The 17363-nt window shown below is 43.8% G+C and overlaps 2 protein-coding genes across 11 annotated transcripts in view; both read left to right on the forward strand.

Moving 5' to 3' along the window:
* The window catches only part of LRRFIP1 (LRR binding FLII interacting protein 1), a 109610-nt gene extending 103336 nt beyond the window's left edge, over window positions 1-6274 (forward strand). For 9 of the 10 annotated variants that reach the window (XM_058028546.1, XM_058028548.1, XM_058028551.1 and 6 more), the window contains 4 exons: window positions 938-1055; window positions 1485-1564; window positions 2172-2276; window positions 3454-6274. In XM_058028546.1, the coding sequence (XP_057884529.1) occupies window positions 938-1055; window positions 1485-1564; window positions 2172-2276; window positions 3454-3564 (414 nt within the window). In that variant the 3' untranslated portion in view covers window positions 3565-6274. The remainder of the gene's footprint in view (window positions 1-937; window positions 1056-1484; window positions 1565-2171; window positions 2277-3453) is intronic. The other variant, XM_058028556.1, reaches the window with a different exon arrangement.
* Window positions 6275-9850: 3576 nt separating this feature from the next.
* Window positions 9851-16369, forward strand: RBM44 (RNA binding motif protein 44). Its single transcript, XM_058028076.1, has 12 exons — window positions 9851-10531; window positions 10643-10686; window positions 11220-11396; window positions 11754-11928; window positions 12017-12042; window positions 12896-13033; window positions 13294-13346; window positions 13741-13951; window positions 14188-14234; window positions 14530-14603; window positions 15992-16137; window positions 16237-16369. Exons 1-12 carry the CDS (start codon window positions 9851-9853, stop codon window positions 16364-16366), a joined length of 1902 nt encoding a protein of 633 aa, XP_057884059.1. The 3' UTR covers window positions 16367-16369.
* The last annotated feature ends 994 nt before the right edge of the window (window positions 16370-17363 follow it).

The raw sequence follows: 17363 nt of genomic DNA on the forward strand, positions 1-17363 counted from the left end.
TAGAAGCAAGTTTTCTCTCCAAGAGTAAGCCCTCCCCTCTGCTGGGTCTGTGGGTGAATGGGCCTTTTGGAAAGGTTTGGTGGAGGAATTGCAGATGGGTAAAGAGCAATTAAAGGAATTATTGCCATGGTATTCTGTGACCGTGTTCACAGGGGTCTTAGGGTGAGGGAAGAGACGAGGATCTGACTCCATGTTTCAGAAGGCTTGATTTATTATTTTATTATATATATGACATTAAAACTATACTAAAAGAATAGAAGAAAGGATTTCATCAGAAGGCTGGCTAAGAACAGAATAGGAAAGAATGATAACAAAAGCTTGTGGCTCAGACAGAGAGTTCAGAGACAGAGCTCACTCTGATTGGCCATTAATTCCAAACAACCAACGTGAGCCAATCCCAGATGCACCTGTTGCATTCCACAGCAGCAGATAACCATTGTTTACATTTTGTTCCTGAGGCCTCCCAGCTTCTCAGGAGGAAAAATCCTAAGGAAAGGATTTTCCATAAAAGATGTCTGCGACAGTATTCCATAGTGGCTATAAAGCTTATTCAAAAAACTTCAGCTGATCTGTTGCCCTGCAGGACACTGTGCTTTCATTTATGCTCAGTGACCTTGGCCTTGAGACTCGCACGCAACCAAACACAGCTTTGGGAGTTTTTAAGAATGCTTTACATGAATGTACCTGCAGAAGATTTATGGCTTTTCTAATAAACCAGTCATTTTTCACTGATTGTTTTGATCCTGAGCTTGTACATAAGCGCTGATGTGTAAAATACCGTGAGTCATTTGCCAAAATACTTTCTAGGATATTACAAAGTAACAGAAGATTTTTTGGAATTTCTGCTTAAAAAATTCATAATTTGTTTGATAATACTGGAGTGTATTCAAGCCACAATTTCCCTTAGTGATTTTAATAACTGTTTTCTCTCCTTCAGATTAAAAAATTAAAGGGACAACTGGAAGAAAAGCAAAGGAATGGCAAGATGGAAAATACACAGTCCGAAGATGAAGTTCTGGAAAACGGGACAGATATGCACATGATTGACCTCCAAAGTGAGCTGTATTTTGGTTTTAAGAGAATTTTGTGCCCTGCATGTGAGTGAGAAAATGTATCAGTACAATAATAAGCACATGGCTCTGAGTAAGAATGAGCCTTCAGTTCCAAGGGAGCTTTGCCCTTGGAGCAGCCATGCACCTCTGCAGAGGTGAGGGAATTAGGAGCCTTTGTTTAGGATTGCAGTTGGGAATCTCTGTTATTGCTCCTCAGCAGAGCTGGGGGGAGTTCAGATTAATTCTGCCTTCAGAGTGGTTGGCAGGAATCAGGCAGGACTGGGAATGGTGCCTCTCTGCTGGGCACTTTCTGAGAGAACTGCTCTCCTACTGTCCCATGTAGATCCCTGGTGCATGGAAATTTTACCATAGACTTGTTAGAAACTGTTCACACTTGTTCTGACATCTCTGATAAATCTGCGATTCTTTTAGGAGATGCCAACAGACAGATCAGTGATCTCAAATTTAAACTAGCAAAGTCTGAGCAAGAGATAACAGCATTGGAGCAGAATGTAAGTTTTTGGCTTGTTCTGTTTGTTCAAGCATGGTGAGAATACAAAGAGAAAATGTGTTATGATAAATGAAATTATGTTTACTGTGATTTTCCCTTAAAGTAAGAAACGCGAGTGTTGGAGCATGAGGGCCACTATGACATTTATGTATGGGGAAGAAGGAATATATTATTCCTCTGTACTGAAGGAAGAATGGTCAAAAACAAAAAAGTACCTGTTGAACTCTGCTGAACATTTCCTTATGCCTAGCTGTCAACAGGTTTTAAATGGTTCCCAGCATGTGATGTGGTAGAGATGGAGTTTACACACAGCTGTTCCATTTTGATTGTTTGCTCTTGTCCAGGGTACATCAGCAATGCTCTTGCTAAGAGAAATGTAGTCAATGGACTGTATTTTTTGTTGCTGGAAGCATATTAAATATGGATGTGTACAAAAGCCAGCAGTTAATTACTGTTGCCAGGCTTCCTTGGTGTTGTTTTCTTCCCTTTTATTTTATCAAAGAGGAGTTAGCATCTCTCTGGTTATTCCTTGAGTACTAGTGGAAGAGTAAAGCTTCAGAGTAACTTCCTGATACAGCTTCTCATCCCAGCCTTTGCCTTCCCCTCAGGTAATACGACTGGAAGGCCAGGTAGCCCGCTACAAAACTGCTGCTGAGAATGCTGAGCGAATAGAGGATGAGCTGAAGGCAGAGAAACGCAAACTGCAGAGAGAGGTAACTCCCCCTGCGAGCTGTCACCGCTCAGCCTGCTCCTGTGGGGGAAACCTGCCTCCCTGGGTGTTTTAGGGGAGGAAAGCCTTTCTTGGCACAGCAAGGGATGAGCATCTCATTGCTTTATTGCTTTAGTTACTCCTTCTAAGCGTGCAAGCAAGTTTTCAGCACTCAAACTGGAGGAACAGTCATGGCTGTGAGCTCCCACTGCCTTTTCACCGTTCCTTCCCCACCTGACTTGCTAAAGGGAAGTGAGTTGTTCTTTGTGAGCCTGTTTGCCTTGCCCTGGCAATCTGTCCAGGCCTGTCTGGGGTAGTGTGGCTGTGCACAGGCTCTGACCGTGCCTCTGTCTCCTTAGAGCCTGAATACCTTTATCAGCTTCTCTCTCACTGCCTCCAGAGGTGCTTCTTTGATTTTTTCTTCCCCAGTATGGCTCCTTGCTTGTTCTAAATATCCTTCTGCTTTGCTGCCCACATTGTTCTGTGCAGTCCAGCTCTCTCTCCCTACCCCGATCTCATGGATACATTGATACATTCCAGCAAAATGAACATTACCCCTGGTGTCTAGGACAACATTTGTTCTCAGAAAGAAGTAAAACTGAATGTCAAAACTCACCTGAGAGAGCAAAACTCTGACTGCATAGAGCACATCCATGCAGCTATCCTGAATAATAATTCACCTCTGTCTTCCCCAGCCTGTGCTGCAGATTTATGGTCTGCCTCTTTATGCTTATGCAGGGTTTTATAGGAAACTGAGGCTGTGGATAGAGTTCTAGGAACCAGAAACACAAAAGCTGGGCAGTGAGACAGGTGTACATCACCCAGAGCCTTGTGCTTCTGGATTGAGGGAAATTCTGTGATTCTCTGGGAATCTCCTGCTCCACAGGAGTAACCTTCTGTCCATGGTGACTGCCTCAAGCCAAATCTAGATTTGGGAGACCTCATTTCTTCTTACCTTGGTCTTTTCTGTTCAGCATTCTGTAAATACTCTGGGTTCTTGGCAGTGTGCTTAAATACCTATGTGTGTGGCCTGCAAAGCAGTTTAACTCTGCTGAAGGAATTTTCAGATGCTTTACGTTCCGAGTTAATGTGGTTAGTTAGCCTTGACAACCACAAACCTCGCTGTGCCTTTGCAAAGGGATAACGCGGTGAAAGTCACGGTGTTTTTCTGCTTCCTTCAGCTCCGTTCAGCGCTGGACAAAACCGAGGAGCTGGAGGTCAGCAACGGCCACCTGGTGAAGCGGCTGGAGAAGATGAAGGCCAACCGGAGCGCTCTGCTGTCCCAGCAATAGCCAGCCCTTGCCGCTGCTCGGAAGCGGAGCGCCGCCGCTGCCCCGGGACGCTTGGTGCCACCGCCTCCCGAGACCAGGCCGCCCCAGCTCCTGCTCTGTGCCTCCCCACGCAGATCCCAGCCTGCTGCACTACATCCATAGGAGGAGGGATGTTGATGTGATGTGATGTGATGATCCACGTGGCTGTGCCCGCGGGAGCCCTCCCACGCCGAGCTCTGGGGGCGCTTCAAGTACAGCGCGTAAGAAGCACATGGAATTCTCCATCCTGAGGGCACAGCAGCCATTTATTGCCGTTTAAAATGGCACTCAAAGAAAACACTTCTGACTGGAATTTTGTGTCTTGCTGAAAATTTTCAAATGAACACTGTAAGTTTTGGGACTTTTCTCATGAGAGTATCTGTAATTTAGTGACTACGGTAGAGTTATTCATAGTAGGTTTTTCATTTACAAATCACTGTGGAACCACAAGCCATTACAAAGCAAAACTCCTTCAGTGGAAACCATGGAAGAAGATGGTCTTGGAAGCAAAAGTGACCTTAAATGACTTTGCCAATAAAACAAATGTGTTTGGAGGGATTTTTGCACCAGTAGAATCGTGAGACTCTTTTATTTCAGGGTAAATAGGCAATAGCTTCATTGAATTTTCAATTTTTATTTGTATTATTTAATCCCTGCTCTTGGAGTCGAAGTAAATGACTTTTAAAGGATGTAAGGTTGCATTAATAAACCAGCATAAGGCCGTGTTTTCAGAAATGGTGGGGTTTGCACTTGGGTCACTCTCTTTGGTGCATTTATCAAAGCAAGTGTCATTTGCTTAAACAAAATACGTAATGGGTTTTTTACATCAGAAACTATCTACCGGTCCATGACCTACTAGGAAACGATGCCGCTACAAAATACAAGTCTGATTTTTAAAAGAATAACTGCTAAGTAAAGAAGCACTTTAGAAAATATTACTGCCTATGGGTTTTCTACAGCTACGGAAGTAGCGAGTTATCTCCTTCTAGGATCACCGCGGAGGTTTCCCATTCTCCCGCAGAGCAGCGCAACCCGGTGAATGCTGCGGGCGATCCTTGCGTGTGTAACGATGGCACACACGGCCAGCACTACAGCTCTGCTTCACCAGAACTCATTCTGAATATACTACTCAAAGGAGAGCAGCAGCTACCCCAGGAACAAGGCTGCCCGTCCCACCTCAGCCCTAACAGGAAAGCCGGTCCCTCTGCGAGCCGCTCGCGCGGTGGAGCAGCGTCTCCTGTCCCCTTGTGGCTGCCTCAAGAGCTTCTACCAAGCCAAATCCACGCCCAGGAGATCACATTTCTTCCTAACTTGGTCTTCAGACCCTGCAATCCAGGTCTTTCCCCAGCCTCCTCCTTGCAGACGGGAGGTTAGAGCAGGAACCGCTGCTGTTTCCAACACAAGGGGGTCTCTGGTATCTTCCTCGAGCACCTTCACGAATTCAGTAAACCAAAATGGCTGTCTGAATGTGTTTCTGTGGTTTGGCTAGGAAACAACACCCTCGTCTTCATCTCTTCCAAGTGCACAAGGAAAATTTAGGAATGAAGTACTGAAATTATTATTCCAGGAAAAGGATGAAGGCTTTTTTTTTGTGCCCCTGGGGAATTCAATTGTTGATGAAATGTGGTGAAACGTGGTTTGGAAGGAATATTTTTAAATTTTAAATTAAATTTCCACTCCAGTTAGGGCTTTGGGTTTTTGGGGTGTTTTTTTTTATTGTTTTTGAGAGGAACATTCAGGTGCAGAGCCAGGTTTCTTGTGGAATACCTCAAAATGGCTGTGGATACCAATTTACAATTTTCTGTGCATGACTTGTGTAATTTCTGGTGTACAAAGCCTCGGGGGCCTAAAAAACAAGCAAAGGGATTTTCAGAATGCAAACAAAGATGCTAAATACGACATCTTACCAATGGTAAGGTGTGTGATTGCCACCAGTCATCACTTCATTTGTGGCAGCAGTGAAAGCTGCCTCTCCTGGCAAGGCTCAGGAGAAACAACCCAGCAACCAAGCGTTGGTCCAAAAGGCAAAAAAGTAACACTTTGTTCATCAAAAAGGGATGTGTTTATCATTTTGAAGTAGATTTCATCTCACACCCCATAAGCATCAACCTCATGACGGAAATCAGATGTGTATTTCACCCTGGATATGCTCTTAGTAGAAACCTTTGTGTGTGATAAAGTAGGTGAATGTTGAAGCCACATTTCCCCCCTCCCTCTCCCCTAACTTTCAGTATGACTTAGCATTAGAATAAGGGAAAAAAAAGAACTGGTTGGTTTACTGCAAAACTGTTCTGTGTTTTTCTGTGAAGAATGTACAACAACAGGGCTTTGAATGGTGATAATAGCACATGTCCCAGTCCTAAAATTTGAGCACCAAACGAGAGAACCTCGGTACCCTGAGAGCGGGGCTGAGGTGGCGGCAGCCGGGCGAGGAACAGCTCCTGGGGGAACCAGGACGGGTTTTCCTACAACTTCTGTTTCAATTTCTTATCCTCTGTTTTATTTTTAAATGTTACATGATTTTTATTGCTTGCAAATGGAATGTTACCCGAAATGTTTTTGGTTTTGTTTTTGTTGGGTTTTTTTCCCCCCAGTCGCTCTGTTAGGAAATGTGAGCGTGGAAAAGGAAATTCATTATGAGCAGAACTCGCCAATAAAATGTCACTTGTTTGGGTAGTTTTTATGGAGTGGTCTGTCCACGCTGATGTTACCAGTACAGGTTCTCTTGGAAAATACAGAAAATTCAGAGTGATATGAGTGTAACAGCTCATTTTCCTTTTCAAAACATTGCTGCAGGATGACACTAAACATGAGCAACACTGACTGGGACATGTACAAATTCAGGGGCTTGGGTGACTGAGGGCACTGGTGTGAGATGTACCTCCAAATATCAGTGTTTTTTGTGGCAGAATGTGACATGCACCTCCAAATTTCAGCATTTTAATAGCCAGGTGCACTTGGGTAGTTGGAGGACAGAGACAGTCCCCCATCAGGAGAAATTTGAATGGTGTTGCTAATTGGATTCATTCTCCAATTTTATTTATGGTGAACACAGAGGTAACCCACACGGTAGCTTTCCCTGAAGAATCCTTCACGAAGACTCCTTCACAACAGGAGGTAGCTGGGTTCATCATATTATTTTAGTATTAAATGTCCTCTTGCCCTGATATGTTACCAGAGCTGTCACTTACATGAAAGAGACTAAGCAGGAGGGTAGTGCTTCACTTTAGATGCTCTAAACCATCGTATGTCTCTGAAGGTTAACTTTAGGCAACTGAGTGATGTTTTACACACTTCATTACAACCTTTACACATGTGTTTAAATGAAGAAGCAGAGCCCCTTGCACAAGTAACATGGACCTGTGTGGCAGGTAAGTTTGTCTGCGCTCCTTCAGCCTGGAAACTTTCAGGTAGGTTTTAATGTGTGCCGAAGGAGGTTAGAGCTGGTTATTAGGAAAAGTTCTTCCCCCAAAGGGTGGGTTGGGCACTGAACAGGCTTCCCAGTGAATAGTCACAGCCCCAAAGCAAAATTCAAGGAGCTGCCAGAGTTTGGTCAATGCTCTGAGGCACAGGGTGGGATTAGTGGGGTGTCCTGTGCAGGGCTGGGGGTTGGACTCCATGATCCTTGTGAGTCCCTTGCAGCACAGGATAATTCTGTGGGTCTGTAGTAGCCGCACAAGAGCTGCTGCTCTCCCTCCCCGCTGGCCGGCCGCGCTTTGGTCTGTCAGTGCTCGGCGGCGGGAGAGCCGTGAGGGGAGAGAAGGGACCGTGAGGAGAGAGAAGGGACCGTGTGGAGAGAGAAGGAACCGTGCGGGGAGAGAAAGGTCCATGAGGAGAGAGCAGAGACCGTGAGGGGAGAGAAAGGTCCGTGAAAGGAGAGAGAAGGAACCGTGAGGCGAGACAAGGGACCGTGAAGGGAGAGAAGGGACCGTGAGGGGAGAGCAGGGACCGTGAGGAGACAGAAGGGTCCGTGAGGAGACAGAAGGGTCCGTGAGGAGAGAGAAGGGACCCAGAGGAAAGAGACCGTGAGGGAAGAGAAGGGACCATGAGGGGAGAGCAGAGACCGTGAGGGAACAGAAGGGACCGTGAGGGGAGAGAAAGGATCGTGAGGAGAGATAAAGGACCATAAGGAGAGAGAAGGGACCGTGGGAGGAGAGAAGGGTCAGTGAGGGGACAAAAGGGTCTGTGAAGGGAGAGCCGTGAGAGGACACGGCGGTACTGCAGCTGAGGGAATATGGCTGTACTGGCTGTGAGGGAACACGGCGGCCGCGCCTTTGAGGGGATGGAGCGGTACTGTCTCTGGGGGGATATGGCAGCACCACGTTTGAGAGGATACAGCGGTACCGATACTGGGGGGACACGGCGGTTCGCCTTTGAGGGCATACAGCGGTACCAATTCTGGGGAAATATGGCGGTACCGCCTCTGAGGGGACACAGCGGCCCCATTTTCTGAGGGAACGGGGGAGGAGGCGCCCGCGGCGAGAGCGGGCTCCGCGCCGGCCAATCAGGCATCGGAGCGCTGCGGGCCGCAGCCAATGAGCGCGGGGCGCGGCGGCGGGCGTTGGCTGCGCGTGTGTGGCGGGGCCGTGAGGGCTGCGGGCGGGCGGCGACCGGAGCGGGCCTGGGGCTTCGTGCGAGCGGCGCCTGGAGCGGGCCCGGGGCTTCGTGTGGTGTGTGACCGGAGCGGGCCCGGGGCTTCGTGCAGGCCGTGGCCGGAGCGAGCCCGGGGCTTCGTGTGGTGTGTGACCGGAGCGAGCCCGGGGCTTCGTGTGGTGTGTGACCGGAGCGGGCCCGGGGCTTCGTGCGAGCGGCGACCGGAGCGGGCCCGGGGCTTCGTGCAGGCCGTGGCCGGAGCGGGCCCGGGGCTTCGTGCGGGCCGTGACCCGAGCAGGCCCGGGGCTTCGTGCGGGCGGCGGGGCCGCGCCTCAGCCTGCCCTGGAGCTGCGGTGAGACGCCGTTCTCTGGTCTGAGGGTTTCCCCCGGGCGAGCGGGAGCACCGGGCTGCCCTCAGGGCTCCTCAGCCGGCGCTGCGGCCGGGGCGGGCTCGGCTGCGGTTCAGCGTTTGGTTGTGTCACTAACAGCGACAAGGAGGGGTTATTGTACCTTATCTGTGGTGTGGAGGTGTTTCGGTTCTTGTTCTCAAGGGAAAAGTGAGGGGGAAAAGTCACTTCTCTGTAGTAATAATGCGATTTCTGGACAGGTATCTGGGATGTGCTTTGGCAGCATTCGGCTTTTTAATTCCACAGAGTTGCTCAAGCTTCAGTTAGGGGGTGAAGGTAAAGTTAGTGTAGTAAAAAAGGACAACGTTTCTGAGGGAAAAATAACTGTAGAAGTGTATAAGTAAACCATGGAAGTGTTCAAGACCAGGTTGGATGAGGCTTGGAGCAACCTGGGATAGTGGAAGACTTGAATATTTGAACATTAATCCTTATTCCCTCCCACCCCTTGGGGAAGGGCTGTCAGAGACAGTGACTGGAATTGGGATGTGTCATTTAAGTAGTTTAGAAAGCAGACATAATTGAGAAATACAGCTAATGTTTTTATGTATTCCTTTCTTTGTTAGAAGTTTCTGAGGGAAGGCAGAGAAGAATTGACAATATTTCTAAGAAATAAGCTTCACAGAGAACATCTTCCATCCCCACATGCTTTCTCTCTGCTTTTTATTGGTATTTGGTATCAAACTGGGTTTTCTGCAAGTTCACAGCAGGTGTATTACTTTAGTCTGGTGAATTGCACAGCTTCTTTCTATTGCTAAATGACTTTCCTATGTTCCTTTATAACTGATGGTAAAGATTCTCAAATTTTCTTGAGGTTTTGTCCCTGGTAAGTTTCTTAATTCTGGGGAGGCAAGAAGAGAAATATGCTTTGATTTCCCCCTTGTCCAACACCCAAGGGGTTTTTAGATTTTGGGAGGCACAGAGCTCAAACTTCACCTCTTCCTTAATAGAAGCAACCTCTATTTTAACCCTTTGTGTGCTGCATGGTGTCACAGGGATTCCACCAGTTCAGGAATCAGCTCTTGGGATTTCTTTAGGAAGGTGCTATAGAATTCCTCCGTGCAGGCAGTAGGTGAAAAGAGGATGGTTAATTTAATTATCAAATTAATTTAATGTGTTTTTTTGTTAATTTAATGTAATTTTTTTGTCCTTCTGTACGCTGTGGAGCATCTTGAACTTCTCTTCAATTTTATTAAGGCAGGAAGAGCCAAGCCAGTGACTTTGAGTTGTGTGGTTCCCTCTGAGGAGCAGCAGGAGCTCCTGTTGGTGCCATGGAAGTGGAGAAGAGCAGCAGGAGGAGCTGCTTCACTCAGACCTCCTGCCTGGGTGCAGATTTAGGGGAGGACTCCCAGCTGGAGTATCTCAGTGCTCACGAGGAGTACGAGGAGGAGAAGAGCAACTGGAGTGAGTTTTCTGAGCAGGAGGAGGTTGCAGAGGTGAAGGCTGTGCCCCCGCGAATCACAGCAGGGGAAGAAGCTTCTGGAAAGAGCCTCAGACCCAGCCAGAGCGTGGCAGCGGAGCCAGACATTGCTTCCCTGCCTCCCAGCCAGGAGGCCCAGCCCTGCAAACAGGGAGAGCCCTCCTACTTCAGCAGCTGTGAAACACCAGCTCGTGGCACCAGCAGCACTGCAGAGGGTGCTGACACCCAGCTCCCAGCCCCTGAAATCCTCCCTGGCAAGAACCCTCCTGTGGAAGCTGCAGATAAATCCTCTGCTGGGAGGTCAGAGCGTGGTGACGCCCTGAGGAGTGTCCCCAGTGTGGCTGTGGATGTTGGCTCTGATCCCAGGGCTGGATTCCCGGCCAGCAGTGCCCAGGTGTGTCTGTGCTCCAGGGCAGTGAGCACAGAGGTGACCGTGGTGAGCAGAGCTCCTCAGGGCTGGCTGGGTCAGACCTCTGTGGATGCTGCTTCCAACACGGAATGGCCCACGGGAGCTCTCAGCTCACACCTGCAGGTCAGTGACACTAAACAAGAAGGGCCAGCTTGACACAACTTTCATTAATTTTAACTTGTCTCCATGGGTGTTAATCTGCAAGTTTTGACTTCCTTTTTTCTTTTTGAAAAGGAGGAATTGAAAGATCATCTTGGCTGGAAGACAGGCACCGACAGGTGGGTCAGGAGTTGTTCTTGGTTTTGGAATTTGAGATCCTGCATCAGAGGCTTTTTCGTGTTTTCTGTGGCTTGGCAAAACTGATGGAATTAAAAGCTTGCTGGGCACCAGTTTGTGCTGCAGGGGCTTGAACAGGTGAGAAGAGTGAGCTGAAGACTTCCTGAAGTTGAGCAAATACCAAAGCAGCCTTGTTCTGCAGTTGCAGACCTCCAGAGATCCTTCCCATCCTAAACTATTCCATGGCTGTGGAAACAAAATAAGTTGTGTTTGCAGATCCACAGCATTGCTAAGTTTCTTTTTCTTCTTAAGGCTTCACTTTCTGGATAGAAATTATGATGTGCTTGTGCAGTTCCCACCTCTCTGATAAAACTGACTGTAATCCTCACAGTTATTATTGTGGACTAAACAGGATTTTCCTTAAATCAAACCAGAAATAGCTTCTGGTGAGCTCCTTGCTTCAAAATAAAACGCCACAAACAAAATCTTGAAGCCCTGGAATAATTATTCTGTTATTGTGATTATTATTTTAAAGGCCAGCACATCCCAGCAAGCAAACTGGGAAGAATTGTGCATCGAGCTGCTGTCAGAACGTCCTGCAGAGAGCGATTGAAGCAGAGCTGCAGCTCCTGGCCATCCATTATGAGATGTGCTACCAGCACTGCTTGAAGGTTTATGAGCTGGCTTTGGAGGAAAACACCTGTCTTGGGAGGCACGTGCTGTAATGTCCTTTAAAATAAAATGGGTGACTGGTTAGCAGGCAAAAATTGCTAAATGGTGCTGGTGGAGTCTATCCATAGCTGCTAGGAGTGTTTGTAATTAGTGGTGTTATCCAGAGGGACCCCCAAGCCTTATTGCCAGCCTTAAATTTTTTTGTAGCATTCACAGTCTCAAAATCCTGCTTTTTTCCCAGGAACAAAACTCAAGTTAATTCACTTAATTCATGTTCTATATACTATAATCTTAGAGAGGAATCTTTAAACCCTGTAAAATCTTTGGGCATCTCCAGAAGCTGTAAAATCAATGAAATGTCTCAATTGTTGTTGCTTTCTCACCCATATTTTAATAGATGCGAGAAGAAGGCTGAGTTACATTCGTCTCTGCTGCTGGCTTTGGATGAACTGGACAATAATTACAGCACCATGAGAAAGGAAATAAACGTGGGCACACCTTTAAATGAACTTCCACCACTGTCAGTTGAGCTGAAGTTTCCCCCCCTCTCTTCCTTTTACACTGCCTCCAAGGTAACTTCTTAACTGTTTGATGCTTTTCATAGACATTGTTTTATAATTAAGATAATTACAGTTAAATCTTTCTCCCTTTTTTTGACAGTTTTTCAGAAAGATTCTTTACTCTGAGTAAGTAGTTTTCATTTGTTGTTGTACTTACCAAGTTAACTGAGGAATGAACATATAAGATGTTAAACCTATAATTTCTTTATTTCAGGATGCATTTTGTTGTTTCAGGCTGTTGAGCTGAAACATCAACGTTGCCCTGTGGGTACAATGGTTTTATTTTAAGGGCATTTTTCCTCTGTGGTGTTCTAATATGCAAAGCAGGGAGTGTCTTTACTATCTTTATAGTAAAAGTTATCAATTTACAGGTCATTTTCCAGATTCCCTGCTTTCACTTCTAAAAATCTTTGTCTAATCTTAGTTATAATGGCACTAAGCAACAAAAAACTCCCCAAAAAATCCCACACCACAAAAACCAAAAAGACTTTGCTGCCAGCAGAGATAATATCAAGCATACAGATAATATTAAAAGATAATTTGAAGCTGTTTTGCCAAGATTATCATTCAGATATGAAAAATGATAGAAAAATAACTTTTTATTTCAGGCAGGTACATGACAGAACACGTTCAGGGACCCCATCCAGTGACTCTCTGTAAGTGGAGATGAAAACAAATCTGGCAGTAAGTTTTTACTGAACTGGGTGAACTGCCAAGAGACTGCTTGAAGTTTCCTGTTGAGCATGAGTGAAGTTAATAAAAAAAAAAGCAAAAGCAGTTGTTTTGTTTTGTAAATAATTAGTCAAAGTTGCACAGGTATTTTAAATTGTAAGGAATACATCTGAACATCACACAGAAAACCATTAAGATATAATGAAAAAAGCCAAAATTTATTAATTATGTTAATTTTACTGTGAGCTTCTGGAAATATTTGAATTACTGTAGAACTTAAAATTGTTGTCCCATATTTTGTATGAAATTCTCGGTTGTGTTTTAGTGATCTTTCAGGTGAAGGGAAAGCTGACTTTGAAGAACCAAAACAGCAAGAAAAGGGGATTTCTGTCAATATGGTAGGGAATTCTTCACTCCTGGGTTTTGGAGATGATCATGCTGAGAAGTATTTTCTCCTTTTAGGTGCCTGCAAATGTGATCAGAGTCTTCAGGGCTCTCAGCCTGGGATCCTCTGCCTCTGATTGCAAATGCAGCTCTTATGTTCACAATTTTAATTGCCCTTTCAAAATAAAATAACTTGGGAGGTTCTTAAGGATGACCAGCAGATTTAACTTCTTTAAATTCACCCACTTCATGGGCTGGTGTTCTGAAAAATAACTTAGAATCAGGTGGGAGTGCTGTGATGTAACTGAAATGTGTTTGTAGGACAACTCAGAGACTGATGGTGATCAGGCAGGTGACTCTGTTTCCCCTGAGAGGTGGGAAGAACTGATTAAAGATCAGGCTCTGGAACGTGGTGAGTGATCTCCTTGTAAAATAATCCTTCATTTGTGAGCTAAGCTCTCAGGGGAGGAAGGAAACCCTGTGTAAAACATGTGTATGGTAACACAGCTGCCCTTTCTGTGATGGAATGTTTATATATCAGCTATCAGCGTTATTAATAAGTAATAACAGCTCTATATTAATTACTTACATCTTTTAAAAAGGTTTCTACTTAAATTAGAATTCCAAACTAGTAATGTCACCTCTTTGAAATGTAGCACCAAGAGATGGAAGTAGCTGAAATCCTCTTCAGCACAGAAATTTGATACTCATTTATGTAACATACCATGATTTAAACTTTAACACTTGAATTTTATCCCAACTGCCAAGGCTGTGTAAAAAATGAGGAAGGAAGTGAGTATTGGTTTGATGCTAAGGAAGACTTGTCAGTGGCAGATATTTCAGTAATGTGCAAAGAAATGAAAAAGCAACAAGGAAAGCAAGACTCGATTGACTCAAGAGGTAAAGTTGTGTGCTTTAAGCTGATAACCCAAATAATGGTGTTTAATATTGGAGTGCTCTGTTCCTTCTCCAAGCTTAAGTAAACTGGGAATAAATGCCAGCTGGGGTTTCAGTTTTTCTCATTCTCTGGCAGTGAATCCTTGCACTCAGCTGAGTACAAGGATATTCTTTGTCCATCCATGTTTTTCCTTGAAAACTTCACCTGCGGTGCTCAAACTCAAATTAGTAAATGCCCAGCCAGTCACATAGATGGAAATCTTCCATTTTTTATTCTCCTCCTCCTTTTTGTGCTTCCTTCTATGCTGAACTTTTCAGATACAAATGGTTTATGTTTGGAGGCTTGAGTCACAGTGATGGGTGTGGTGAGAAGTGCCAGGGTGTCGAAGGCACAGAGTTTGGGGCTTCTCTGTACCAGCCTTTGCACTGGTACTGTTAATTCAGAGCTGTGTTTCCTTTTAAAATCTCAGGAAACACTCAGGGAAAAGGATATTGCACAAACTGAACTTCTGTGCTTCTCAGGACACTGATTTTCTGCTAGAATATTCTCTTCTTTCCCTTAGTTTGTTCTGAGGTTTTCTGTCTGGGCTGTCCAAAATGTGCAGAGATGTCAACCCAAGAACAGCTACTAACTCTCTGCTTTCTTACATTTATTGTTAGAAGTGAAGATAGTGGTGAGTGGGAAGGAACATTCCTCTGTTCCTGTTGGTGACCCAAAGCCCTCAGTGCCTGAGGTAAGTCTGTTCTTAATTTGTAGTAGGAATTTCATGCCTCTTAAGGCTTCTTTCATACTCTGCATTTACTGCCCTGGTCTGAAATCACCAACTCAACAGCTGGCACATTCTCTACTTGGAGATAATAAAAAGGGAAATAATTATTACTAACACTCCTTGTGTGGCAGACTGAGAGCTTTAAATCTTGTCACATAATTTTCTATCTATTAAATGTTATGCCAGGCTAGGAAAATACATTACATATTGGTAATAAACTTGTGGCAGAAGAGTGAAAGCACCATTCTTTTCCCCCTGCATTAAACTATATCAGTCCAGCTGTTTTTTTCTTAATTCTGGGACAGTTTGGAATTTCCCCATTTGCACTAGATTTTTCATCATGTAACATCTATTTTTTAATGTAAATGTCATGTGGCTTTATACCGGAAAGATTTTGGGCTAATGGATGGGAAGGAAACTCTTGGATTTTCTAGCATAAATCCAAGAAATCTCTACATTCAGAGAGTTTTGTATTGGCTTAGCTTGGTCCTTGGAGAGCAAAGGGCAAATCAGCAATTGCTGGTGTTGCTCACATAAACCACACAGATTTGCTGTCCTTTGGGATTTCCCTTTAAACATGCTGCTCCTTTGGGAAATGGTAATTGCATCTAAGCTAAAATAAATCACATCCAGTTATTTTACTTTATTAGAATAAAGCAGGAATAAGATGAGCTTTAAGGTGCCTTTCAACCCAAACCATTCTGCGGGTCTAGGATTTCATATTTAATTATATTTTAAGTTTATTTTATTATATTTATAATATTATGTATAGTATATATTTTATATTCTATATTTAATTATAATTTATGCTTAATTTAATATATATTATATTATATTATATGTAATATATATAATATATAACATATATAATACATATAATATATATCATTATATATTATCTATTTAATATTTTATATTATATTTTATATATTATCTATATAATATATATAATATATTATATATATTATAATATAATTATATTATAATAAAATTTATAATTTATATTTAATTATATTTTTATATTCATAGTATTATATATAATTACATATATAATATATATTTCTATATATTATATATATTGTTATTTTAGATTTATTTTATTATATTTATAGTATTATAGATAATTATGTATATACTAATATAAATATAATGATATAAATCTAAAATAGAAATAATTATATTTGTATTTATTATTATTATTATTATTATTATTATTATTATTATTATTATTATTATTATTATTATTATTATTATTATTATTATTATATTTTATATTTCTTTTCATAGGAAAGAGGTGTTACCTGTATGATACTTAACCCATTCATTTTTCCCTTATTTTGATGCAGTTCCAGGATCCTGGGGAAAACTCCCTGCAGAAAACATCCACTTGTTCCTCACTGAAGTCATCTTGTATCTTTGTTTCTCCTTATGCACTGAACTTGAGCAGCTTTACCAAGTTAGTAAGGAGACTTCAAGACAAGCATCCAGAGTTCAGCAGGTCAGATATTGGGAGTTCTTTTCAGCCCTGATTTGTAACTAATCACTAAATGTGTGGCACAAAACGTGATGTTAACCTTTCTTTCCTCAATTCCCACAGAGCTGAAATTGTGGGGGCTGTGCAGGAGGTGAGGAGAATGAACAAAGGAGTGCTGAGTGGCTTGGCCATCAGTGCTATTGAGGAGAAGGCCTCTGCCATTCTGAGGAGTTCCACACCCTACTCTCAGTAGGAGAAACCCTGAGAAAGGTGAATATTCCAGCCTGACTGGGTTAATGCAGGAGGTGCCAGGGTGAATGCAGTGGAGCAGTGCTCTGTAAGGACTGGGAGCTGTAACAGGGTGCATTGTATGTAACTGGTGGGTAATTACTGAATATGGGGGTTTTGGAAGGAATTTGGAATGAGTCAGAGATGGGACCTCTTCAGTTCTGAGATGATGTGGTTTATTTTTCTTCTGTATAGATAGGAAGGGTGAGTTTGGCTCATACCTTTACTGCATGGTTCAGAATGTCTTTAGTTATAAGACTTTTTAAGGCTTTATTGACCAATAAAACACTGTTAGCAAGGATATTAATGTTTTTGACACAATTTTAAAATATTTTGTCTTACAGACTCATGCTACAGTGTAAGTTTTCTTAGCCAGTCATGTTATGACACACAAACCTAGAGTATTGCATTCTAAACTAACTACTTATATTTTTTCTGCATCTTTAAACTCTAACTTTTTCTCTTATTAATATGTCTCTGCTTTAAACTATAAATCCACATTCTCCCTTCTAGCACCTAAGTTTGGAAGCCTTTTCCAAGGTCTCAAATCAAATCCTGTGTTTAATTCTAAGCTTTGGCTTACCAGGCCCAAAGTTCTGAGAGCTCCCTGTATTTTGGATTCCAACATCTGGAGTGCTTCGCTGCTGAGCTGTGTGGAGAGCACTGTCACACACCTTCGGTGCACAGCTGACACCTACCGGCCAGGCCTTGTGTAGCCTCTGATCCATCCAGAAATCCCAGCCCTGGCTCCCTTCTGCATCCCAGCACTGATGGTTCCTGTCTGGGGGCTCCATTTTACATCCCAGCACTGATGGGTTCTGTCTGGGGGCTCCATTTTACATCCCAGCACTGATGGGTTCTGTCTGGGGGCTCCATTTTACATCCCAGCACTGATGGGGTCTGTCTGGGGGCTCAATTTTACATCCCAGCACTGATGGGTTCTGTCTGGGGGCTCCATTTTA

This window comes from Melospiza georgiana, chromosome 7 (assembly GCF_028018845.1).
Source record: "Melospiza georgiana isolate bMelGeo1 chromosome 7, bMelGeo1.pri, whole genome shotgun sequence".
Taxonomy (NCBI): Eukaryota; Metazoa; Chordata; class Aves; order Passeriformes; family Passerellidae; genus Melospiza; species Melospiza georgiana.